Source organism: Dipodomys merriami, unplaced genomic scaffold (genome assembly GCF_024711535.1).
Source record: "Dipodomys merriami isolate MVZ:Mamm:240054 unplaced genomic scaffold, mDipMer1.0.p SCAF_24, whole genome shotgun sequence".
NCBI classification, from domain to species: domain Eukaryota; kingdom Metazoa; phylum Chordata; class Mammalia; order Rodentia; family Heteromyidae; genus Dipodomys; species Dipodomys merriami.
In genome coordinates, this window is record NW_027203826.1 from 19,936,118 (window position 1) to 19,961,944 (window position 25,827).

The 25,827-nt window shown below is 37.4% G+C and overlaps 1 protein-coding gene across 8 annotated transcripts in view; it reads right to left on the reverse strand.

The window, feature by feature from the left end:
• Cep350 (centrosomal protein 350) overlaps nucleotides 1-25,827 on the reverse strand; it is a 138,486-nt gene that overhangs the window by 91,700 nt on the left and 20,959 nt on the right. For 7 of the 8 annotated variants that reach the window (XM_070034334.1, XM_070034335.1, XM_070034336.1 and 4 more), the window contains 6 exons: nucleotides 25,459-25,573; nucleotides 23,245-23,401; nucleotides 18,075-18,694; nucleotides 10,830-10,943; nucleotides 6,363-6,476; nucleotides 3,242-3,388 (listed from right to left, as the gene is read on the reverse strand). In XM_070034334.1, the coding sequence (XP_069890435.1) occupies nucleotides 3,242-3,388; nucleotides 6,363-6,476; nucleotides 10,830-10,943; nucleotides 18,075-18,694; nucleotides 23,245-23,401; nucleotides 25,459-25,573 (1,267 nt within the window). The remainder of the gene's footprint in view (nucleotides 1-3,241; nucleotides 3,389-6,362; nucleotides 6,477-10,829; nucleotides 10,944-18,074; nucleotides 18,695-23,244; nucleotides 23,402-25,458; nucleotides 25,574-25,827) is intronic. The other variant, XM_070034337.1, reaches the window with a different exon arrangement.

Here is a 25,827-nt window from a genome sequence, read left to right on the forward strand (position 1 = left end):
TTTGTTCAGATATTTTATAATAAAAGCATATAAAGTATAAAAATGAAGTAAGGGAAAATTAAGAAAGAAAATTAAATTGTAGTAAAAGCATGTAATATGTAAAAGAAAGAAAATTAAATTGATCTTAAATCCAAATTCACATATCCTAGTCTAAAGAATGCTATGAAAGGAAGGAAAATTCCCTTTTTTAGCAATAAAAGAATTTCAGTCATTTGAAAAAGTCTTATTTCCTTGGATTTCTTTTAATGTTCCTTTTAATATTTCTGTAAAAAAGACAGATTTTATGATTGATATGAATATTTAACATTATTATTTCTATCTCACATGCATATTTCCCTTTTTAAAAAAATGTTGCTTAGAAATCAGTAATTTTTTAGCAAAGGCATATTAGTTAGAACCAAAACATATTGAAAAAAGTTGTTATTTTTTGTGTTGCTGTTACTGGGCCATGAACTCAGGGCATGGATGTTGTCCCTTAGCTTTTCTGAAGCTGGCTCTCTATCACTTGAACCACAGCTCCACTTTCACGTCTTTCTCAGACATTAATGCCTGGGCTGGCTTGAACCCACAATCCTTAGATCTCAGTCTCCTGATGCTAAGATTACAGGTGTGAGCCACCAGTGCCCAGCCCACATTTATATTTTAATAATATCCATAAAACACAGTCCAGGCATTACCCAGGTATGAAGTGAGATCTTTTTTGCAATCTCAAAATTAAGACAGTCCAAAAAAGGGCTAGAGCTATAACTAATCAGTATAGGACCTGCTTAGTTAGCAAGCACAAGGCTCTGAGTTCAAATCCCAGTATCACTAAATACATAAATAATAAACAGCATATACAAAAGCAATCACTTTATCATCTCAATATTTGTTGACATGGCTTAATTTATAATGCATATGAGTTAACTTATTTGAAAAAAGATGGAAAAACATGAAGAGGAAGAAATATAAAGTATATTATTGCAATTATGACTGTATTACTTACTGAATCCATTCCAGAAACACAATTAGCTAAGGCAAATTTTGCTTCTCAAAAGAAAAGCTGGACAAGTGCTTGGTGGCCCTAATTGGTGGTGCCTACTGAAGCCAGAAGCTCACAGTTCAAAGCTAGTTTAGGCAGAAAAGAAGACAATTCTCCTATGTCCAAAATAACCAATAAAAAAAACAGGGTTGGAGGCATGGCTTAAGTGGCAGAGTGCCACCAGAGCAAGCAAACTGATCAAATGAAGGCCCTGAGTTCACACCCCAGGATCAACCCTTTCCCCAGAAAGAAAAACTGGCCTATAGGTATTTATAGTTCATTTCTCAAACTATCATTAATGTGCTAGAAATGGATGGCTTATCCATGGGTCATTCATGGATTGTAATCTTAGATCTGAAAGATCTAAGTTTGAAGCCAACTGGAGCAGAAAAGTCAGTGAGAATCCATCTTGAATTAACCAGCAAAAAAAAAACAGGTTGGAGGTGTGGACCAAATGCTAGTGTGCCAGCCATGAGCAAGTAAGCTGAAAAAGATCACAGTTCATGCCTTGATACCAGGGAAAAAAAGAAAAGGTTAGTATTAATGGAAAAAAATAATAAGTTAGTCAAATAGAAGCACTCAAGGTACTACAAAAAGAATAAAGCAATGACCAAGATGGGACACAAGGTGGGGAACACAAAGCACCTCACCAGCTCTTTATGAGCACAAAAGCTACCAATAGGACAGTTCATGCTGTGCCATGAACTGTAGTGGTCACCAGAGGGTGACTTGCAAGTGAAGGGTATGGTTACTCTTGGTTGAACTTGGCAAAGGTCATTGTAAGAGCCTCTAGAGACCAAAGGAAAGGCTCATATCCAAATGAGGTATAACTTAAAGATGGTGCAGCCTTTGAGTTGAGTAGAGGAGATTAAGGAAAGAGCCTTACAAGGTGTGTACCCAGCTTTTCTTCCCTGCTCTTTGGCCTACATACAGAACTCGTTAAGTCTGGAATTTCTTTCTGAGTAAAGTAACAAGTACAGGAAAGTTCCAGAAACTCAGCAATACTGCAGCAGTCCTGGAATCTTTTCTCTTGGCCTAGCTCCCCCTGCTTTGCAACAGTTTTTGTCAAGGGATGGTCTTCCAAGTATACGACAGTGTGGACAGGAGTCTTAACTGTGCAATCAAAGTCCTTCTTTCCTGATGTCCCTACCCCTGAGTGTGTAGTTTGGGGTCTCAGAGACAACTGTAAAATTAGCGTCTTGAAGCATATGGGTGTGTAAAGCTTTTGTCTTCTTTTAAAAATATGTGTTAAAATACACATAAGCACACTTGAAAAAAAAATAAAGCAATGGATTTCAGGGTCAAATTTTTTGAGTTCTAGATCTTACATCAAATTTTGCTATCCTTGATTATATATCCCAGAAAAAAAAAAAATCACTTGTTTTCAGGGCCTGTTTTTTAAACTGTCCAAATTATAACAGAATAACAAAAACAAGAAGAGTAACAGTAATAATATGTAATGTTTTGAATGCTTGCCTGTATATGAGACCAAGTGGCTTGATTCTAAGGCCCAAAACAGATTTGATTGAAATAATACACTGATAGTCACAATGACAGCTAAAGTAACTAATGTAATTTAAAACTGAATTCTTAGTAAAGATGAACATTAACATATGTAGAGATTATCCAGACAAGCTTAACAGCAAATTTTCTCCTTTTTGAGCTATAATTATAAAAAAAGGGAAAAAAAGGACTGGCTCAGTGGTAGAGTTCTTGCCTTATTCATGAGGCCCTGGGTTCCATTCCTCAGCACCACATAAGTAGAAAAAGCCAGAAGTGGCGCTATAGTTCAAGTGGTAGAGTGCTAGCCTTGAACTGAAGAGCTGAGGGACAGTACCCAAGCCCAGAGTTTAGGCCTCATGACCCACAAAAAAGAAAAGAAAAAAAAAAATGAGAAGTCTTAAAGTCTTAAAGCATTCTTATTAGTACTTTCCTAAGGTCTTACATGGCATGGGGGTGGGGGGAAAAAGAAAGAAAGGTTGTATGTGCATGTGTGTGGTGAAATCAGGGTCTTGTGCTTACTCCACATGCTTGACTGGTATTTTAGCCACACCTCTAGCTGACTCTTTACCAGTTATTTTGGAGAGAGAGTCTCCTAGACATTTAGGCCTAGGCTGCCATCAAACCACAATCCTGCAGGTATCAGACTCCTGAGTAGCTAGGATTACATGTGGGAGTCATTGAATATTTTTTGCAACAATGTTAATTAAAGCCACCCACCAGATTTATTAGTTTTTTCTCTTCCACTTCTGTCGCTTGATGCTGTTCTTCCTTCTTTTTGCTCCATTCTCGGTGCAGGTCCCAGAATCTTCTTTACTAGTTTTTGTCCATCTCGCCAAGAAGAGGTGCTTATCAGATGACTATTCCCTAAAATATATATAATGCATTGAAATCTAAAACTTATATTTTAGCTTTAGGAAGTACACTGACTTAGCTATATAGATGTAATAATTTACATTTACCTCTCATCAAAATCAAAAGGTTCACAACATAAGTATATTTTAACTCTAAGACATTACAATTGGATAACAGATTGTTGGGGGTTTTTTTGTTGTTGTTTATTTGGGTCTGGTCGTGGGGCCTGAACTCTGGGCCTGGGCGCTGTCCCTCAGTTCTTCAGCTCAAGGCTAGTACTCTACCACTTGAGCCACAGCGCCACTTCCAGCTTTTTTCTTTTTGCTTATGTGGTGCTGAGGAATCAAACCCAGGGCCTCATGCATGCAAGGCAAGCGCTCTACCACTGAGCCACCTTCCCAGCCCCTAACAGATTGTTTGTATCTTGCCTTGCTACATTTCAATGTCAAATGCTTTGAAAATTAAGTACCAAATCATAATTATTTCTAAAACTTCAAGGAGTAGAGCCCTGAATTCAACCATGGTATTTAGTACAGAATAAAAAAAGAACTGTATACATTACCTGACTTATGAAATGGTAACCCCTCTGTACAACATCTTAATATTTGTTGTTTGTGAGGCTTGAACTTAAGAGCCTGGATGCTGTCTCTGAGTTTTTTCACTCAAGTCTAGCACTCTTACCACTATGGGCCACAGTGCCACTTCCAATTTTCTGGTGATAAATTGGAAATAAGAGTTTCACAGACTTTCCTGCCCAGGCTGGTTTTGAACTGTGATCCTCAGTTCTCAGCCTCCTGAGTAACTAGGATTACAGGTGTGAGCCACCTGCACCCCGCTAACAATAAAAAATATTTTTAAAAAAATAACCAATGCAAAAAAGGGGGAGGGGCTAGAGGTGTTGTTCAGTGGTCATTACACAGGAAGTAAAGGAAGTTCGAGAGAAGAAGGGAGAGTGACAGAAGGAGGGAGAGAAGAATAAGCCAGCCAGGTGTCTTTTCAAGTTTAGCTCAACTTTCTGAGTTAAAAACAAACAAGGGCTGGGAATGTAGCTTAGTGGTAGAGTGCTTGCTAATATTCATGAAGCCCTGGATTCGATTCCTCGGTACCACATAAACAGAAAAGCCAGACATAGCTCTGTGGCTCAAGTGGCAGAGTGGCTAGCCTTGAGCAAAAGAACCTCAGAGACAGTGCCTAGGCCCTGAGTTTAAGTCCCAGGTCTGGCAAAACAAAAAACAAAAACAAACAAGTACACTGGGTAGCCATTCATAAATGTTAGCTTCTCAATATGTTCTGTGATTGTTTCTAAATTCTGACTACCTAAAGTCTCATAGAGTCAATGGAAGATAACTTTCACTAGATAAACTATTAATATAGCTTTATCACATTTAATGATTTTTCTGTCTGGATCCACAAAACTCAGACTACTATAAAACTGGATAAACATGATCTAAAGTTAATGTTTGCAAGTTACAGTGTTCCCTGGTTTCACTTGAAACTATGATCCTGACAGCAGTATTTTACATAATACTAAATGAAAATAATAGTAGTTTTAGATTTAAGAACTAGTTAATACTGAAATACTGAGATTATTCATGTTCTTATAAAAAAAAGTTTTTTGGGGGGAGGAGGGGTTAGTCATGGGGCTAGAATTCTGGGCTTGGGTACTGTCCATGTGCTCTTCAGCCCAAGGCTAGCACTCTACCACTTTGAGCCACAGCACCACTTCCGGTTTTTTGCTGGTTTATCGCAGATAAGAGTCTCACGGACTTTCCTGCCCAGGCTGGCCTTGAACCGTGATCCTCATATCTCATCCTCTGAGGAACTAGGATTACAGGCGTGAGCCACTGGGGCCTGGCTCATCATTCTTATTCTATATTCCTGATGACCTTGTGATCACTTACCACATGTATCACACTTTTTTGTAATTTATATCTACTCTACAAAAGAAGGAATTGTGCATCTTCATGATTATTACTTAAGTTTAGTACAGTATATAGTACAGTGCCTCACATAGAGCCAGGGCTTTTTCTCCATGTATGTATGTGTTTGTATGTATGTACATCCGTATCATTACTTTAAAGTACTGATATTTAACCTGGTTGATTTCTATTAAAAATAATGATAGAATTCCAGGAAATGGAGACATGGGTTTTTTTGTTTGTTTTTGCTGTGGAGTTTATTTTCTTTCTTTGGGGGGGAGGAGTGCTTAAAGGGTGTATGCAGGAAGAGGAGGAGGAAAGTGGGAGAAAACAAAGGATGGGATGACACTGTCCAAAACAGAAATATACTCATTACCTGACTTATGAAATAACCTCTCTATATAAATACCTTAATAGTAACAATAAAATTATATCCTTAAAAAATGATAGAAAAAGACTCTGAGATAGTGTTTAGAATTATACACATATGAATAAAATTTTATGGATATACACACATATGAAACCTTTCAAACTGTACAGCTGTAAATAAATACGCATTATCCTGTCAATTATAATTTAAAGGACACACAATAATGACATATATATCAGATTTTCATATTGCTAAATAAGGAAAACTCCTAGTAACAGATATTTATATCCTTATAAATTCGATTTCAAAAAGTGAGAGAAGGGCTGGGTTAAGAGAGATGGATGCCAATGTTGTCAGACACTTTGTACTCACATACTGTTTTGTAAAATGGGAACTTCTTTGTACAACTACTTAAAGATAATTTTAAAAATGTTTAAAAAGTAAAAGAATAAAACTATTATGAACTGAAAATAGACAAAAGTTATGCCTTGCTTGGCTTGAAACCATGATCCTCAGATTTTAGCCTCCTGAATAGTTAGCTAGCTTTATGATTCTTTTATATTTAGGTCTATGATTCACATGAATGTATTGGGTTTCACCTCATTCCCTGCATAAATAATAAAAGATATACAAATTTTAAAAAATTCGATTTAAACAATATATAACTTTAGGATGAACATGCTATTGAAAAACTAACCTGTTTTGCATTCTGGACTTGATAACTGTGTTACCTTTTGGACTTTTCGTACTGGCTTGACCACTTTCTTCTCTTTAATTTTTTCAGCAGGTTTCTCTCTTAAGGAGGTATCATCTGAAAACCAGAAACATTTACAGCAAATCATTATGCTTCCCTCTCATCTTCCATCCTAGTAATCCTCCCCTAGTAAGAAAACTATTATCAGTATAATATTCCCCCCGTATCAGTGGTTCACTTTCTACAGTTTGTTACCCAAGTACAAGCACAGTCTAAAACACTAAATGGAAAATTCCAAAAATAAACAATTTACAAGTAGTAGACCGTACTTCATTCTGAGTAGTATGATGAAATCTTTCATTAACCAGTTCCATCCATCCCAAAGCAAGCCATCCCTTTATTGAGCATATCTATGTTGTATATGTTACTGGTCTATTACTCACTGATTAGTCACTCTGTAGCCATCTTAATAATTGGACTGTGCCTATTATGGTACTGTAGAGCTTGTGTTCAAGCAAACTTTATTTTAATGACCCCCAAGCTCAAGAATAGTAATGATGGCAATTTGAGTATGCCAAATAAGAGAAAGTTGCTGATTTAATAGAGACAAAGAATTACATGCTGAAAAAAACTGCTACAATCTACAATAAGTCATTATAGTTAACCTCTTACTGTACTGAATATATAAATTAAATATTATCACTAGTATTTATAGGAAAAAAACAGAATAAATAAGGTTTAGTGTTATTCAGGCATCCTCTGGGGTTCTTGGAAGTATTTCCAGTGGACAAGATGGAATACTACTAAATTATAAAACACAATAATATTGAGGATGGGACAAAGAAACTTTCAAAGTGAACTGTTACTACAACAAGCTAATATATATTACTATGACCAATGTCAACTCCTCCTAGAAAAATCTGGAAATTACCACTCCACTATTCCATTGTTAGATTCCAAGTATTTGATTTTTCTTCCATCAGAAGACCTGTTAGAAATTTACTTCATTCTCACAAATGGAAAAAAAGCTACAATAATATTTTCAAAGCCAGGATCATGTGTAAAATTTCAAAGCAAGTGCTTTCATAGATTCCTATCTCATTTTTAAAAAATTGTTTGTGTGTATTGGTACTAGGGCTTGAATGCAGGGCCTCATACTCTTACATAGCTGTTTTGCTAAGGCTGATGCTCTACCCCTTAAGCCACACCTTCATTTCTAGCTTTTTGTGGTTACTTGAAGATAAGAGTCTCAAAGATTTGTCTGCCCAGGTTGGCTTTGAACCATGATTCTCAGATCTCAGCCCCTTGAGTAGCTAGGATTACAGGCATGAACCACCAGTGCTTGGCTCATTTAAAAAATTCTACATAAGGGCTGGGAAGGTGGCTCAGTGGTAGAACGCTTGCCTTGCATGCCTGAGGCCCTGGGTTCCATTCCTCAGCACCACATAAGCAAAAAGAAAAAAGCCGGAAGTGGCGCTGTGGCTCAAGTGGTAGAGCGCTAGCCTTGAGCTGAAGAGCTGAGGGGCAGCACCCAGGCCCAGAGTTCAGGCCCCACGACCGGACCCAAAAAAAAAAAAAAAAAAAAAAATTCTACATAAAAACTCTGCAAAATATTCAATAGTCTCAAAGTAAATTCTTTTATAATTAGATTTGTATATTTCAAATAGATATTTGTGTGTTTTGTGTATTTCAAATAGGCATTTGTATATTTCAAATAGGTATTTCACAGACAAATTACTGCTCATTTTTTTAATACCGATCTGGGGAAAGATACTACTATACATAAAAATTTTAAAACTTAACCTCAGTAGGATGTATGAATATATGTAATTTGAAAAGACATGTAGAGCTCTGTATTATAAGCAGGTAAATATAAGTAAAAGGCCCTAAAGCAGAAACAAACTAAGGAAGTCAGAGTGAGTAACCAGAGAATAGGAAATGTTATAATAATTGAGTCAGATTAGGCAAGGTTTATAGAACCATAAGAATTTCAGCTCTTCTGAGAATATGTACATTGATACAGGCAAGATGGTATATGCCATGCCCTTAGTGTCCCCTGGCCCTGACTACACTGGAGAAATTACGATTTCATGGGACTTTTGTATTTTATTCTACATGAGGGAATGTATTACTGAGTTAAATGGATTCAGTGGGTTAGTGTGGTGATTTTTTATTATTTTTTTTCTTTGTTGCTTATACCAGGGTTTGAACTCAAGGCCTTGTGCTCTTACTCAGCTTGATCAGTCATGGCTGGCATCTACATGAGCCAAACCTCTGGTCTGGTATTTTACTGACTGGAGATGTAAACTCAAGGACTTTTCTGCCTGGGCTAGATCTGAAACTCTAGCCTTCAAATCTCATCCTCCTGAGTAAATATGGTTATAGGTGTGAGCCACAGATGCCTCCTGTTTAGTGTGGAGTTAGTAAATACTATACCACATCTGTAATAAGAATTTTAAGAAGGGTGTGTGTGTGTGTGTGTGTGTGTGTGTGTGTGTGTGTGTGTGTGTGTGTGTGTGTGTGTGTGTGTGTGTGTGTGTGTGTGTGTGTGTGTGTGTGTGTGTGTGTGTGTGTGTGTGTGTGTGTGTGTGTGTGTGTGTGTGTGTGTGTGTGTGTGTGTGTGTGTTTTCATATTCTGGGCTTGTGTGTGTGTGTGTGTGTGTGTGTGTGTGTGTGTGTGTGTGTGTTTTCATATTCTGGGCTTGAACTCAGGTCCTGGGAAATTGTCCCTTAGATTTTTAGCATCACTTGAGCCACATTTTTACATAGGGCTTTTGGGTGGTTCATTGGCAATAAGAGTCTCAGATATTCCTGACTGGGCTGGCTTTGAACTGCAGTCCTGAGATCTCAGCCTCATGAGTAGCTAGGATTACAAGCATGAGCCACTGGCACCTGGCTGTGTATTTATATAGTTTTGCTATATAACGTGGTTTTTAGAAGGCAAACAAAATACAATAAGGTCAAATCCACAGAAGTATTACAAAACTGAATTTGTTCACTATATTTTGTTTTCTAATAGAAGATCTTCACTTGTGTCTAAATAACACTTTTCTATCACAGATTAAAATTTATAACTAACTTTAAAACAAAGAAAAAAACTTCAGCTCTTAAGTGTGGGATGAGAAGATTCTGGAAGCTTTGAAACAAAAGGAGTTACATGATTTAAATTAAACTTTAATAAGCTTACTCTGGCAGCTATGATAAAAATAAAAACTCATGAGACAAAGGAAAAAAGAAAGGAGACCAGTTAGGATTATCACCCCAATAATACAGGCAAGAGATTGATTGTGGCTTAGGCTTAGATACTGGATAGTTACAGAGGAGTAAAAGTGGTTATATTATCAATATATTTCAGAAAAATATATTGATATAAAGTATAATAGGTAGGGGAAAGATCTGGGTCTGAATAAATAAAAGGATTAGATTAACTAATATAGTACCAGATAGATATATCAGCACATGCTAACGTGAAGATGAAGATGGGAAGATCAAGGTTCGAGGCCAGTCCTGGAAAATCAGTAAGACCTTACTTATCTCAACAAGCCAAGTCAGGTTTGATGGTCCACTCTGGTAGACAAGGTATGCAGGAAGCAGAGGTCAAAGTACAACATCAGCCCTGGGCAAAAGTGTGAGGAACTATCTGAAATAAATCTAAAGTAAAAGGACTGCTGGTATGGCTCAATTACATAGTAGTCAAGAGGCTCTGAGTTCAAATCCCAGTATTGAATAAATAAAAATAACTGACATGGAGTGATTGTCAGTGTAGCAAGTGCCCAGTCCCTGAGTTCAAGCTCCAGAACTAGCATGCAAAATAAAAAAAAAAAGGTCACAAAATTAAGCATCTAGCATCTTGCTCAGTAACACTACATGTTGTAAGTAGCAACATTACTATAACATTCCTATTTCTCTTTCCATCTTCCATAGGTTCCTCTTATTTCCAGTTCTCTAAACACACTTCATCTCAAATGTTTATCTTTCTTTCATCTATTCTGCCTCGATTAGGCTCTCCCATCTTAACCTTCAAACCAGACAGTCTTTTTTTCTTCTTCTTTTTTTTGTTATTGTGAAAATACTGTACAGAGGGGTTACAATTACATGGGCAAGATAATGAGTACATTTCTTATCAAGCATTGTAGCCTCCTCTTTTGTTTCCCCTTCCCATCCCATCCGTTCTCCACCTCCCCACCCAACCCTCCTCCCCCTCCCCCCCCAGACAGTCTTAATTCCAATAGTCCCTCCTTTAAAAATAGCCTAGTTTCTGTTTCACCAACCATGTAGGCCAATTTTAACCTTGGAAAAGAGCCTAGAGGCTAAGATGGCCTCATGACTCAAATCACTACTACTTTAGTTTATACAATGCTGTTAGAAAAGGGAAAATTTTTAACACTCAATAAATACTTCAGTAATATTTTCATGTTTAAAATTATTAGATAAGTTGTATGATAAAATTAAAAAAAATACTACTCTCACCTGCAAGGTGAAGTGCTAAGTCTCGGTACAGTTCCCTACTCAGGTGCTGAAATTCAGCCTCTTGCCACACTTTCCCATCAGGTGTGCGAATCTTAGTCTCTGAAGGGTTGAAACCTAACACAGGCCAACAATACAGATTATCAAAGTTGCTTTATAACTTTTGTTTGTATGGCATCACTATCAGTTCTCACATTGAATTTATACACTACCATATAGCAATCATTTTCTAACATTAATTTCTGCGTGAATTCTTAACAGTAAAAATATTGTATGATTACAGAGAAAAGTTTGTAACTCTGCAACATAGAAACATCACTAGAATCCCTGCATCAGCTGCTTCAAACAACAAAAACAGCAAATAGCAACTTTCAGTTTATACAAAGCTGAGTTATGACTGACAAGTTACTGTCCATCAAATTTTCCTTCTTTCGGTGAGAAAAAAAAAAAACACAAGAAGCAGTTAAGCAATTGGGAAACAGCTCCTCTAGGAATGAAGAATCATTCTTGTGAATGCCTTTTTAAGATGTTTTGATGTGCGTTTTTTTTTCCCCCAGAGTCACCTACTCATTAGCAAATTGTGTTAAAAATCATTCCTTTCCTCTGCTTTATAAATTGACATGATTTATTTTAGCTATGAATACACATTGCTCTAAGTCCTTGAATAAGCACATCACGTTTATCAGTACAACTACATTTTTTTCTGCAGTGTTAACTTCACATCTTCATCATTGCTATTGTCATGATCGCCATGTTTCAGAATCATTTTAGCTATTTCAAAATTAGTCAACAATTATGGCCTCATTATTGATATTCAAAACTTCCATATTCACTTCCTCCAGCTTACTGATAAGACTCCAAAGGTTTGCATATGTGAGGCTGTACATCTTTTTGTCACTTGACACCACTGTGTTTAGTATCTACAACTGAACAGCTGTAGGCCAGACGTTCCAAGCAGTGACAACAGCATGTGTCCTCTTGTTATACTTTGAAAACGTTCCAAACTTATATCTCTGATGACTTTTAGCATGCTATTCGAGAAGTATTTTTATTCTCTTCATTGATCTCAGGACATCCTGGTCACATAGTTTAATTAACAGTCATATTAATTATGCCACATTTATTCACAGTATGGCATAAACATCATTTGGAGGGGTTGCTGGGGGGAGTGGGGACTGCTTTTAGGTTTAAGTTTTTCTGTGGTGCTGGAGATCAAACCCCAAGGTTACTATGAGCTCCTCAGCACTGAGCTACATACCCTTTTATACTGTAAGTAATATTTTTATAAGATAAACTGAACAGTTGTGAAGGAATAACAAAATCTTGTAGTGATCATACAATCCAGCTTCCCAGCAGTGAAAACAAGCTGCTAGTACAAACGTTTGTGAAATCAATCTGAAAAGATGTTCTCAGTTATCCATGCCTTTTGTTAGGAGTAATAATAGAAACTATGCAAGCTTTTGCCTGTCACAGCAAGTTCACACCAAGCACGTGCCTGCTGCATTAACACATCCCAGCATGGTTATTCTGTCCTTTGCATCCTTAATTTCTGTGGTGGCTGTCTCATCAGTTGTAGTTAAGATCTTTCTGGGGCAATAATGCCAAAATAGTGATGTTTCATCAGTATTACAGACTGACTAGTATCAGATTTTCAACAGCAATGACTTTGGCAAACTAGACATTGAGTATCTGTGGTTCTGTAAATAGCAGATGCTTTATCACCACAAATCTGTAAAAAATTAAAACTGGGTCTTTCTTAAATTTCTGAAACCAGCCTTTGAATATTCATAGTTCTCTTCAATTTCAGTTCACTGTGATAGATCTTTGTTTCATGAATAGTATACCATTCATTCAATGGTATGTGTTCTGTGATGACAGATTCATTCTTGCAAAACATAATCAAGATCTTCATCGTTAGCTTTATGTAGTATTTTTATATTTTTCTGTTTATCACTTTGAGTATAGAATTTCAAAAGCTTCTGTTTCTTCAGACCATGTATACTGATCATTCCAATATCACATTCTACTATACATTTACATTGCTGTCCAGCTTGACTTTCAGTGCTACTGATCAACATAAATGCTTCCACTTTTTAAAAAATTATTGCTACTCATAAGGGTATATGTAGAACATTTAAACATTTTCAGCAAGCACTATCTTTACACCACAAGCAGAGAATAAGAAAAAGGTATTAAGAGAAATGTACATGGGTCTTGGTGCCATGTACACTATAATGGGTAAATGCTACTGAGAGTCCAGCCTACATACATGCCATTTTATTAACCATTGTGAACATGGCTGAGCAGCTGAGTAGGGGAATTTGAGTATGTACTATGTAAAGACACATCACAGCTGAAAGGGAAAGACTAGAAGAGTCTCTTTTTTATCTCTTGGAGATTTTGAATAAACTGTGTTGTACACATGCATTTTGACTGTAAAGTACTGCATGAGGTCAGGTATAAAATTTTCCACCAGTGGTTCCATGTTAGTGCTTCCAACACATCAGATTTGAGATTTTCTTTCCTTTCCCACTTTACAAAGTATTTTTTTCTCTATGAAGCCTTTCCTTGCACTTGCATCTTCACTTACAAGTTACCCATAGGAAGACTTCAACATCCATATTCATTTGTCCATTTCTCTTTGTCCCCACTTCTTTGTTTTCATTTTTTGTCCAATTTTTTTTCTGGTAGTTCAACTGACTGAATAGAATTTAAAACAAAAATTACTAGGTACTTCCTTATATCCATGACATGATTCTAGGCTCTGAAATAAAGTAAGATAACTAAGATAGGCTCTTTACTTTCATGGCATGTATATCAAGGAGAAAAAGATACGCAAACAACTAAAAATAATATGAGTCAAAAGAGCACAATTTATGTTCACCACTTCAAAATTTTGAAGCAGGATTACAAAATCTCTCTCTCCTCTCCCAACGTGTGTGTGTGTGTGTGTGTGCGCGCGCGCAATAGTAGAGTTTGATTGAACTTACTTAGGTATTGTACCTGAGCTTTTTCACTCAAAACTATTACTCTATCACTTGAGCCACAGCTCCATTTTTCCTGTTTTCTTGGTGGTTAACTAGAGATAAGCGTCTCGCAGACTTTTCTGCCTGGGCTGTCTTTAAACTGTGATCCTCAGACCTCAGCCTCCTGAATTGCTAGGATTTAAGGCATGAGCCACCAGCAAACAGTTTTCCCTTTAAGACAGAATTTTGCTATATAATTCTTGATAGCCTGGAATTTGTGATCCTCCTGTATCAACCTCTCTTTTGTTAAAATAATATTAGTAATAATAACACCAGCATGCACAGGGTCCTGGGTTCAACGCCCAGTACAACAAAGAAAAAAAGAAAGAAAAGTCAAAGTACAGAATGGAGTTAGTATGCTAAAAAATATAGAAGAAAAAATATATAGGGGCTGAGAATGTGGCTTACTGGTAGAGTGCTTGCCTAGCATGCATGAAGCCTTGGGTTCAATTCCTCAGTACCACATAAATAGAAAAAGCCAGAAGTGGCACCATGGCTCAAGTGGTAGAATACTAGCCTTGAGCAAAAGCAGCTCAGGGATAGTGTCCAGGCCTAGAGTTCAAGCCCCAGGACTGAGGCTTGTATATACACATACACACACACACACACACACACACACACACACACGCACACACACGCACACACACGCACATGCACGCACGCACACATGCACACACGCACGCATGCGCACGCGCAGGCACACACGTGTGCGCACGCGCACACGCAGGCACACAAATTGTTTCCATATGCAAAAATTAAATATGTAAATTGTTAAAACCAGTAATTTCCAGCAAAGGAACGAGATGGTTGGAACACATAAGTAATGAAGACTTTCAAGGTGCACTTTGTATTTTTCTTTTTTTTTTTTTTGGGTCCGGTTGTGGGGCCTGAACTCTGCGCCTAGGCACTGTCCCTCAGCTCTTCAGCTCAAGGCTAGCGCTCTACCACTTGAGCCACAGCGCCACTTCTGGCTTTTTTCTTTTTGCTTATGTGGTGCTGCAGAATCGAACCCAGGGCCTCAAGCATGCAAGGCAAGCGCTCTACCACTGAGCCACCTTCCCAGCCCTGCACTTTGTATTTTTCAACTTTTGAATTGTGAGCCAAATGAATTTATTATGTATTGAAACAAATTAAATTTAAATGTCACTTTAGAATAATGTTTTAAGGTGCTCTTAAGTTGCATTGTCAAAAACTTAGCACAAAATAGTTGTTAGCTCTTGAGGAAAAAGAAGATAGTCTTTTTTTTTTTTGTCATGGGGCTTGAATTCTGGCCCTGAGTGCTGTCCATGTGCTCTTCAGCTTAAGCCAGCATCCTACTACTTGAGCCACAGAGCCACTTCTGGTTTTCTGGTGGCTAATTGGAGATAAGAGTCTCACAGACTTTCCTGTCAGAGCTGGCTTTGAACCACGATCCTCAGATCTCAACCTCCTGAGTAGCGAGGATTATAGGCGTGAGCCACCAGCATCCAGCTAAGACACTCATTCTTTAGGATTTTAACTTTCAGGTAAAATATTAAGACATGATTTTGAATCTGTCATCTTTACCTAAGTAGAATAATCTTTGGTATTTTAGAACTTTGGTACAATAAGTACTAACTATATAATCTGCATTTAATGGATAGTAAAGAGTTGGGGTGATCACTATTTCAAAACTATTAGGAGTATTTTGGCCCTACCATTTCCTATTTGTTCCAACAATGTGGATATTATATACAAATAATTAGAGGACATAAAATAATTGTACTAGTGACATATTAGACCAATTATAGACAACAGAGAAATTCTTCACATTCTAAAGTGAAATTGGTCACAAGTGTATTATAGATTAGCTAAAATGAAAAGTAAATTATCCTTTCTCTTATTCACAATACTAAAAGCATTAGCAAAACATAGTAGGCAACACAAAAAAAAAGTATAAGTGGTAATTGCTAAAAACTATACAGAGCATATATTTCCAGAAGAAACAAATGACCTACAAATACTATAAAGCTATATTTTTTAAAAAAACTACTCTAAAACTCATTGGGGAAAAATACATTTGGTAGAGAAATAGAAAACCAAATTGACTATAGCAAAAATTACTCATTTGTTAATAACTTAAAATTAGAAGAAAAAAAAACACTCCTTTTGATCTGCCTAAGTTTATCTACAAAACTAAAATTGGAAAAATATGCACTAAAGAAAGACTATAATGGCAGAAGTTTTAATGAAAAAAGTCTAACATGAGCTAAATGATCAAGAAGTCAATTCATTAAAAACTTCACATGGATGCTTCTATGAAAATAAATTAAGAGCTGGGCACTGATGGCTCATGCCTGCAAGCCAAGCTACACAGGAGGCTGAGATCTGAGGACTAAGGTTCAAAGCCAGCTCAGGCAGGAACAACCGTGGAACTCTCATCTCCAATTAACCACCAGAAAACCGGAAGTAGTGCTATGGCTCAAGTGGTAGTGTGCTAGCTTTGAGCTGAAGAGCTCTCGGACAGTGCCCAGGCCCAGAGTTCAAGCCCCCTGACAGACCAAAAAAAGAAAAAAAGGAAAAGAAATTGAGGTATATAAATACAAAAATAGACATTCTCAAGCCGGACGCCGGTGGCTCACACCTGTAATCCTAGCTACTCAGGAGGAAGGATCGCAGTTCAAAGCCAGCCCGGGCAGGAAAGTCCATGAGACTCTTATCTCCAATAAACCACTAGAAAACCGGAAGTGGCGCTGTGGCTCAAGGGGTAGAGCGCTCGCCTTGAGTTGAAGAGTGCAAGGACAGCATCCAAGCCCAGAGTTCAAGCCCCATAACCGACCAAAAAACAAACCAAAACAAAAAAGACTTCCCTCAAAATCAAAAAAGAACTGGCTAAAAAAGAAAAAAGAGAGAATGAGAATGGCATTGTCCAAAAAGTGAAGTACTCATTACCTGACTTATGTAATAGCTGTTCTCTACATCACCTTTATAACAATAAAAAATTCAAGAAAAAATTAATTCAGAAAAGCAAAACTCAAAACTTGAATTTTAATGTCAGTTCCAAAATAATGTTTAGCCAAATATTTGAATATTCACTAGAAACTAGAAACTGATTTTTTAAAATAGTTTTTATTTTCAATACTGGTTATTAAATTCAGATTCGTATACATGCTAGACAATTGCTCTACTACAAGCTATGTCCCTAATCCTTTATAAAGTTTTCATTTTGAGACTGGGTCATGCTTGTCTTACATAGCCCAAACTGACCTTGAACTTACTATTTAGCTCAAGATGACCTCAAACTTAAAATCTTCCTGTCTCAGCCTTCAAAGTAGCTTGGATTGGGCTGAGAAGGTGGCTCAGTGGTAGAGCGCTTGTCTTGCATGTCTGAGGCCCTGGATTCGATTCCTCAGCACCACATAAGCGAAAAGAAAAAAGCTGGAAGTGGCGCTGTGGCTCAAGTGGTAGAGCGCTAGCCTTGAGCTGAAGAGCTGAGGGACAGCGCCCAGGCCCAGAGTTCAGGCCCCACGACTGGACCCAAAAATAAATAAATAAATAAAGTAGCTTGGATTATTCACATACATTACCACAAATATTAAATTTTGAAACAATTCCTATTAATTACAAATATTAAGCACAGTATTCTTTGTTCTCTCAAAATAGTACTAATCCTTATTTCCTGTTTTATATAAACTTATTAGACATTCATGAGTCTCAAACTTTAAGAATTCTCTAACTTGTTAAAAATTATAATTCTGGGGGCTGGGAAGGTGACTCAGTGGTAGAGCGCTTGCCTTGCATGCCTGAGCCCTGGGTTCGATTCCTCAGTACCACATAAGCAAAAAGAAAAAAGCCAGAAGTGGCGCAGTGGCTCAAGTGGTAGAGTGCTAGCCTTGAGCTGAAGAGCTGAGGGACAGCACCCAGGCCCAGAGTTCAGGCCCCATGACCGGACCAAAAAAAAAAAAATTATAATTCTGGACCCCATCCAAGAAACTTAGTGGTAAATCTAGGCATCTGCCTTTACAACATTTTTCTTGACATAATTTTTTTGGATTATTAAGTTATTGTACAAAGACATCACAATTGCATTTGTCAGGTTATGAGTACAATGCACTTGATCTATGTCACTGACATAATTACTTTGTGCATCAAATCTGAGAATCACAACCTGTTCTAAAGATGGTCTACACTCTATTAAAGTACATACTAGGAGAAAAGGGAAAGAAGAAAGGAAGACAAAGAAAGATACAAAAACTAAACAAACCTTTATACGTTGGAGCAGGTGGTGCTGTTGCCACTTTCCTGACTTTTGCTGTCACTGAACTATCAACATTAACAACCATTACTGGATGATTAATATGATCCAGATTCTGGCCCCGGCCATTTATTTCTTCTGAGTGTTCCCACTGTTTCCTAATTCGCTCCTTGAGTTTTTCCAACTTGACATCATGTTGTCTTCGCTTTAAAATGTCTAATCTTTGGGAATTACAAGTACTTGTAGATGATGGAGATGAGTCTGTTAACCATAACACTTTTGGATCAACATCAAGGTCCATCTGACTCACCAAAGGCTTTGAATTATTATCATTTCTTTTTGCTCTATTAGGTATTTCTTCTTCAGTTCTCATAGCTCCCATTTTAATTAAACATTCAGAATTGTGCAATGCATCAATTGCTGGTCGATCATTTAAAAACCTAACAATCGTGTCACTCATGACAGATGATTTAGAGCTCTCAAAATCACAACGTATATTCTGTTGTTCTCGATTGCATAACATCTGGTTACCACTCTCAACCGTATCTTCATTAACATCATCTATACAATATACATGCTTTGACTCTACATGGCTGGGACTTAAGTTGGAAGGTGTACCATGGATTTCCCTGTAACAAAAAAATAAAAAGCTTTCAGACTATAGCTAAAACAATATATTATACACTTGAAATATTATTGCCAGGAATAGATTTTTAACTTTTACACCACAAAAAAGTAAGAATGTTAAGCAATGTACGTAGGAATAGGTTGTGTGAGCAGGGCTGGGAAGGTGGTTCAGTGGTAGAGCGCTTGCCTTGCATACCTGAGGACCTGGGTTCAATTCCTCAGCACCACATTAAGCGAAAAGAAAAAAGCCGGAAGTGGCACTGTGGCTCAAATGGTAGAGCGCTAACCTTGAGCTGAAGAGCTGAGGGATAGCACCCAGGCCCAGCGTTCAGGCCCCACAACTGGACCCAAAAAAAGAAAAAAATAGGTGTGTGAGCAATTCTACAACACACATATATATCCAAACACTATGCTGGATAAAATATTGTTTTATAAACATAAATGATGCTGGGTGCTGGTGGCCTACACTTGTAATCCTAGCTACTCAGGAGGCTGAGATCTGAGGATTATGGTTCAAAGCCAACCTGGACATGAAAGTCCGTGAGACTCATCTCCAATTAACCACGAGAAAGTGAAAGTAGCTCTGTGGCACAAGTGGTGTGTGCTCACCTTGAGCTGAAGAGCTGAGGGACAGCGCCAGGCCCAGAGTTCAAGCCCCATGACTAACAAAAAGTAAAATAAATATAAATGATTTTTACCTGTCAAATTAATAAATTGATTTTTTTAAGCAAAAGCTGTCTAATACAAAAAAAAAAATCAGTAAGAGAAACTGAATGGAGAACTTAGAGCTACCAGTAGATGCCCCCTCCCAATCTAAAAAAAAGAAAAGAAAAGAAAAAACCAACAAAAACAAAAATTAGAAATTCCTCTAAGTTAAAAGTAGTAAAATAGCTGGAGGTAGTGTAGTGATGCACACTTGTAATCCCCAGCAATCAATAGGAACAGAATCACAGGATCATAATGATTTTGAGGCTAGCTTAAAATATGTGGTGAGATCCTGTCTCAGGGGGAAAAAAAAAAAGTTTAAAATAAGGGAAAAAATAACTGCATTTGGGAGGTTGCGGCAGGAGGTTCATGAGTGAGTTTGAGGCTAATCTCAGATATATAATGCATCCCTGTCTCAAAAATAAATAAATAAACTATGACTAATACAATGGTACTAATCCTTGTTCTCCTTGCTTAATCAATGCTCAATGCCCTTTCCACCAAATGGAAAATAATCAAAATAGCAATCTGTATGTTATAAAATGAGAAATATGCAAAATACCTGTGGAAAGTTTTCTTTTTTAACTACAAAGAGGATTATAATCTGACTGTAGGTATTCATTTAATGTTACAAAAAAAACTGTAATTTATTCCTTATTACATATGAAATATTAGGGAAGAAAAGTTCTCAAACTGGCATCTCATAAATGTAATATGAGATATATAACATTCCAGATTAACAAACAGATTGGGAATAGAACAAAATGGAAAGATAATGGATATTAAAGAAATGTGGTCAGTAAATTAAACCTTTCTTAACCACAGAGTACATTTTGATAGCTTTAAACCATGTAAAGTATATTTAGAAACTCCTGAGTAAGCAAACTGGGTAGAGCCAAAGTACATAGTACAGTCTATATCCTCTGTTCATAAGAACACCTACAAAAGTCTTCTTTCTTATACTATTTTTTTTCCTGGTCTGGGGCTTGAACTCAGGGTGTGGGCACTGTCTCTGAAGTTCTTTTGCTCAAGGCTAGCCACTCTACCATTTGAGTCACAATGCCACTTCCAGCCTTTTCTGTATATGTGGTACTGAGGAATTTGAACCCAGGGCTTCATGTATGATAGGCAAGCATTCTCCCACTGAGCCTCACTCCCAGTCCCTCATATACTACTGACACACCATTCTAACAAGGTTTTTTTTTCTGTGTGTTTTTTAATAAAGTAGATCATTAAAAGAGAAGTCAATGAAGATAAATAAGATAGCTATAACACAAACATGAACAAGGAAAAATACCCAACATATATATTAAGTCTTAGCAGTTTGGCCAGGCACTGGTGGCTCACGCTTATAATCCTAGCTACTCAGGAAGCTGAGATCTGAGGATCACAGTTCAAAGCCAGCTCTGGCAAGAAAGTCGGTGAGACTCTTATCTCCAATAAAACCACCAGAAAACTGGAATTGGCACTATGGCTCAAGTAGTAGAGCTCTAGCCTTGAGCTAAAGAGCTGAGGGACAGCGCCCAGGCTGAGTTCAAGCCCCACAACCAACAAAAAAATAAAATAAGTGAGACTCAACAGTTTGGACCACAAACAGACTTAACAGTTTGGACCTGCAAAGTCTAAAATTGGCTATTGAGCAAATGAGAGACATGATTAATCCAAACTAAAAATTACTGAAATAAAAGTTTAATATTAGATTACAAAGCTTCAGGAATAGAAAACATTTTTTGTATGCCTCCTAAAAATGTTTAACTTCTGTATGTGCTTTATTTATGTGTACAGTTCTACTTTTAGCCTGGTCTAATCTATTTCACATCAAGACATAAAACACTAAAGATCATGAAAATTCCTAAAGCCATGAGTCTAGTGCAACATAATTTGGTAATTATTTCTATAGTGAGTATATATGAACATTTACATTTCCTACAGCTTTCAACACTCTTATGGGATGCAAACCCAAAAACCTTGACAGCCTGTTTGGAGTGGATTGAATAACTGAGCAAAATAGGATGAGAAATTGTTCTATTACTCTACTAGTATCAGAGACTAGGACTAAGTACAGTAACAATTCACTGCTAAAACTATTTAAGACTAAAATTACCACATGTAGAAAATAAAGCATAAAATGACAAGTTATAAATTACTTTTCAATCTCAAAAGGGAAAAAAAATACAAAGACAAAGTAATTTCAGTCTTTCAATCACTAAATATTCACTATGTAATTTCTCTACTTTTCTATAAATTTTAAATATTTCATATTAAAATATTAGGATAAGTATTGAGTGTGTAGTGCATCAGACATTAAGCTACTGCTTTGGGAAGAATACAAGATTTATGCTTTTATAAAGATTCGTGTAATGGACAAACATGAGATCAAAATATATAATGTATAAATTCTGTTGGGGGGGGGGGGTTTTGGTGCCAGTCACAGGGCTTAAACTCAAGGCCTGGGTGCCGTCCCTGAGATCTTTTGCTCAAGGCTAATGCTCTGTAGCTACAGCTACAGTTTTTTGTGATTAATTAGAAATACGAGTCTCAAGGCCTTTCTTGCCCAGGCTAGCTTTGAACCACGATCCTCAGATCTCATCCTCCTGAGTAGCTAGGATTACAGGCATGAGCCAAAGGCACCTAGCACAATACTATAAATTCTGCAACAGAATTCTCATATTATTGGAACAAAAACTAATTTGGTAGGGAAAATGAAACGACAAAGTATTATGGTTTCAATATGAAATGCCCCAGATGTTAAATGCTTGGTCCCTAGATAGTGGCACTATTTCAGAAGATTCCCAAAACTTTGGATGTAACACTTAGCTAGAAGAAGTACGTTATAAGGGCCATGCCCTTCACATCTGTATCATCTCACTGAATTCCACTCTCTTCCTTGGTGGTTTCTGTCTATCAAGAAGTAAGAGTCAATGGGCTGGGAAGGTGGCTCAGTGGTAGAGCACTTGTCTTGCATGCATGAGGCCCTGGGTTCGATTCCTCAGCACCACATAAGAAAAAAGAAAAAAGCCGGAAGTGGCGCTGTGGCTCAAGTGGTAGAGCGCTAGCCTTGAGCTGAAGAGCTGAGGGACAGCGCCCAGTCCCCATGACTGGACCCAAAAAAAAAAAAAAAAAAAGAAGTAAGCAGTCAAAACAGCTGACTATACTAAACCATGCTAGTAAAAACGGAAAGATCTGTATTTTCTTTTTTTTTTTTTTTGGTCCGGTAGTGGGGCCTGAACTCTGGGCCCGGGCGCTGTCCCTCAGCTCTTCAGCTCAAGGCTAGCGCTCTACCACTTGAGCCACAGCACCACTTCCGGCTTTTTTTTTTCTTCTTGCTTATGTGGTACTGAGGAATCGAACCCAGGGCCTCAGGCATGCAAGGCAAGTGCTCTACCACTGAGCCACCTTCCCAGCCCAAGATCTGTATTTTCTATCTTATTAAATGTATATATTAACCTTGAATACCTAAGCGGAATGGAGCTGTGGGCCCCAAATGAAACAATAACTAACTTACATTCATAATGAGACAAAATTCAGATGGCTGACTACAGATATCAAAAAAAAATTTATCTACAAAAACGGATAAAGGGCTTGGGAAGAGCCAGGTCCTCTCAGTGATAGCACTTACCTTAGGTTTATTCCCCAGCATGACAAAAAATAAATAAAAGAGGATACTATAATAATTTATAATATGAAAATATTTTTGTACCATCTTTTGTGGGAAGTCAATAACACTAAAGTACTAGACTACTACTACTTCATATAGAACAAGTATTATACAAGACAAAAATAAATCATGTCGCTATCGTAAATACTATAAATTCACACAAAGGGCTACCTTTTTTATAATACTGACCTGTAAGAAGCCAAAGGTTCACGAAATTCCACACGATTGTTTTTCTTTACATTACTCTCCAGGGTGGTAGCTCTAAGAGGACTACGAGATTTCTCTTTTCTTGATTTAGATTTGGAGGCTGGAGCATTAATCCAAGAATCATCCAAGTATCTACCATCTGAAAGAAAAGGAATATGGTATAAAACTTGACAATTTCTACCAAAAAAAAAAAAAAAGATGATGAGTAAAAAGCTATATTAGAGAGGCTAGGCTTGTTGGGCTCATACTTAATAAATCCTAGCTACTCATGAGGTAGATGTTTGATGGATTGAGGGTCAAGGCCAGCCAGGAAAAAAATCAGCAGGACCTTATTTCCATCAGTAATTTGGATATGGGAGCGACGCCTGTTATTCCAGCTACATGGGATACTGGACTACAAGAATTGAGATCAGGGGCTGGGAAGGTGGCTCAGTGGTAGAGCACTTGCCTTGCATGCATGAGGCCCTGGGTTCGATTCCCCAGCACCACATAAGCAAAAAGAAAAAAGCTGGAAGTAGCACTGTGGCTCAAGCGGTAGAGCTCTAGCTTTGAGCTACAGAGCTGAGGGACAGCGCCCAGGCCCAGAGTTCAGACCCTGTGACTAGACCCCCCCCAAAAAAAAGAATTGAGATTAGAAGCTAACCCTAGGCAAAGATGCCATATACTACCTGAAAAATAACTACAACAAAAAAGGGATTGTGTATGACTCAAGTGGTAGAACCCCTGCCTAGCAAGCATAAGGCCCAAAGTCAAACCCCAGTATCACCAAAAAAAAATTTATACATAAAATTCCTTACTCATTCACTTAAAAGTATTAGATTAAAACCAAAAAACTGATAGGTTTTTTTTAAAGCCCAGTTTAAATAGAGCATATCAACTTACAACTTTTAGCCCAACAATTAAGAAACCACACAATCAAGCTAGGTGTTAATGTCTGAAGCTTGTAATCCTAGCTACTTGAGAGGTTAAGACCTGGAGGACTGTGATTTGAGGCTAATCTAGGCAGAAACGTTTGGGAGAACCGTTTCTCAGCACAGAGCTGAATGTGGCAGCACATACCAGCTATCCTAGTTACAACAGGAAGCCTAACAAAGGCTGATTGCACCTGGGCACATGCCTAGGCAGAAAGCAAGACACTATCTCAAAAAATAATCAGCAAAAAATAGGACTTGGTGAGTTCAAACCCCAATACTGCAAAAAGAAAAAAAGGGAAGGAAATCACAAAATCAAGTATGTCACTGGGTACTGGTGGCTCACACCTATAAGCCTAGATACTCAGAAGGCTGAGATCTGAGGATCACAGTTTGAAGCCAGTTCAGACAGAAAAGTCCTCGTGACACTCTAATCTCCAATTAGCCACTCAAAACCAGAAGTGGAACTGTGGCTCAAAGTGGTAGAGCACTAGCCTTGAGGGAAAAAAAAGTACAGGGACAATGCCCAGGCCTTGAGTTCAAAGCCCACAACCAAAAAAAACAAAAAAAACAAAAAAAAAAATGTGATAAGCATCCAACTATTTACATGGTATTACTATCTGTAGGAAAGATATTCCATTTACAATTTAAAACTCCAATAAATACACATCTTATTATGAGTTTTGTTTGTTTTTTTCTGTCAGTTATAAGGCTTGAAATCTGGGCCTGGGAGCTGTCTCTCAGCTCTTCAGCTCATGGCTAGAGCTCTACCACTTGAGCCAAAGCACCACTTCTGGTTTTCTAGTTGTTTACTGGAGATAAGAGTCTCACAGATTTTCTTACCCGGGCTGGCTTTGAACTGCTATTCTCAGATCTCAGCCTCCTGAGTTGCTAGGATTACAGGTGTGAGCCATCAGCACCCAGCCTTATTAAAATGTCACTTTCAAAACATACCTACAAATTTTATGAAATAGGACTATATAATCTCAAAAAAATACATCAGTAATACAAACAAATGAAAACTTCCTGTCAAAGATGCTACAATAGTGCTACGGTTCCTGATCAAAAGATAGTGAAGAGACCATTGACAATCACTGACCATGAGCTAATTCATAACTAATTCATTACTATAAAAGGAAAAAACTCAAATGCTGATGAAGTTCAGTCTCCAACAAGAAAAGCAAGCAAACACATGGAACTATCAAAAAAATATTAAACTGAATCAAAGCTAGCACCAAATACTCACATTTAATAGCTGTATCTTTGGAAGTCACTTCATACATACCTTTTCTACTTATTTTTCGGGTAGCACTTGTAGAAGACTTCTTGGCATCCATGACAGAATCAAACACAGCCGTACTTGTAGGAGCTACTTCTAATTTGTTTTCAATGTGCCTCAGCTAAAGTTCAAATAATGTCACAATATATTAGTTAATTCTGAAAATAGTTCACATTGATTTACACAGTTATTGAAAACTATATTGCCAAAGTATATTCTCCAAAGCAGAAAAATTCAAATGCTTTCTTTTATTAATAGCATTTTTCTTCCTTCTCTGTTACAGGATTCACAATATGATAACATGTTGCATCTTATTTTATTAGTACTAGGTTTGAACCAGGGACTCGTGCTTAGTAGGCAGGTGCTCTACCACTT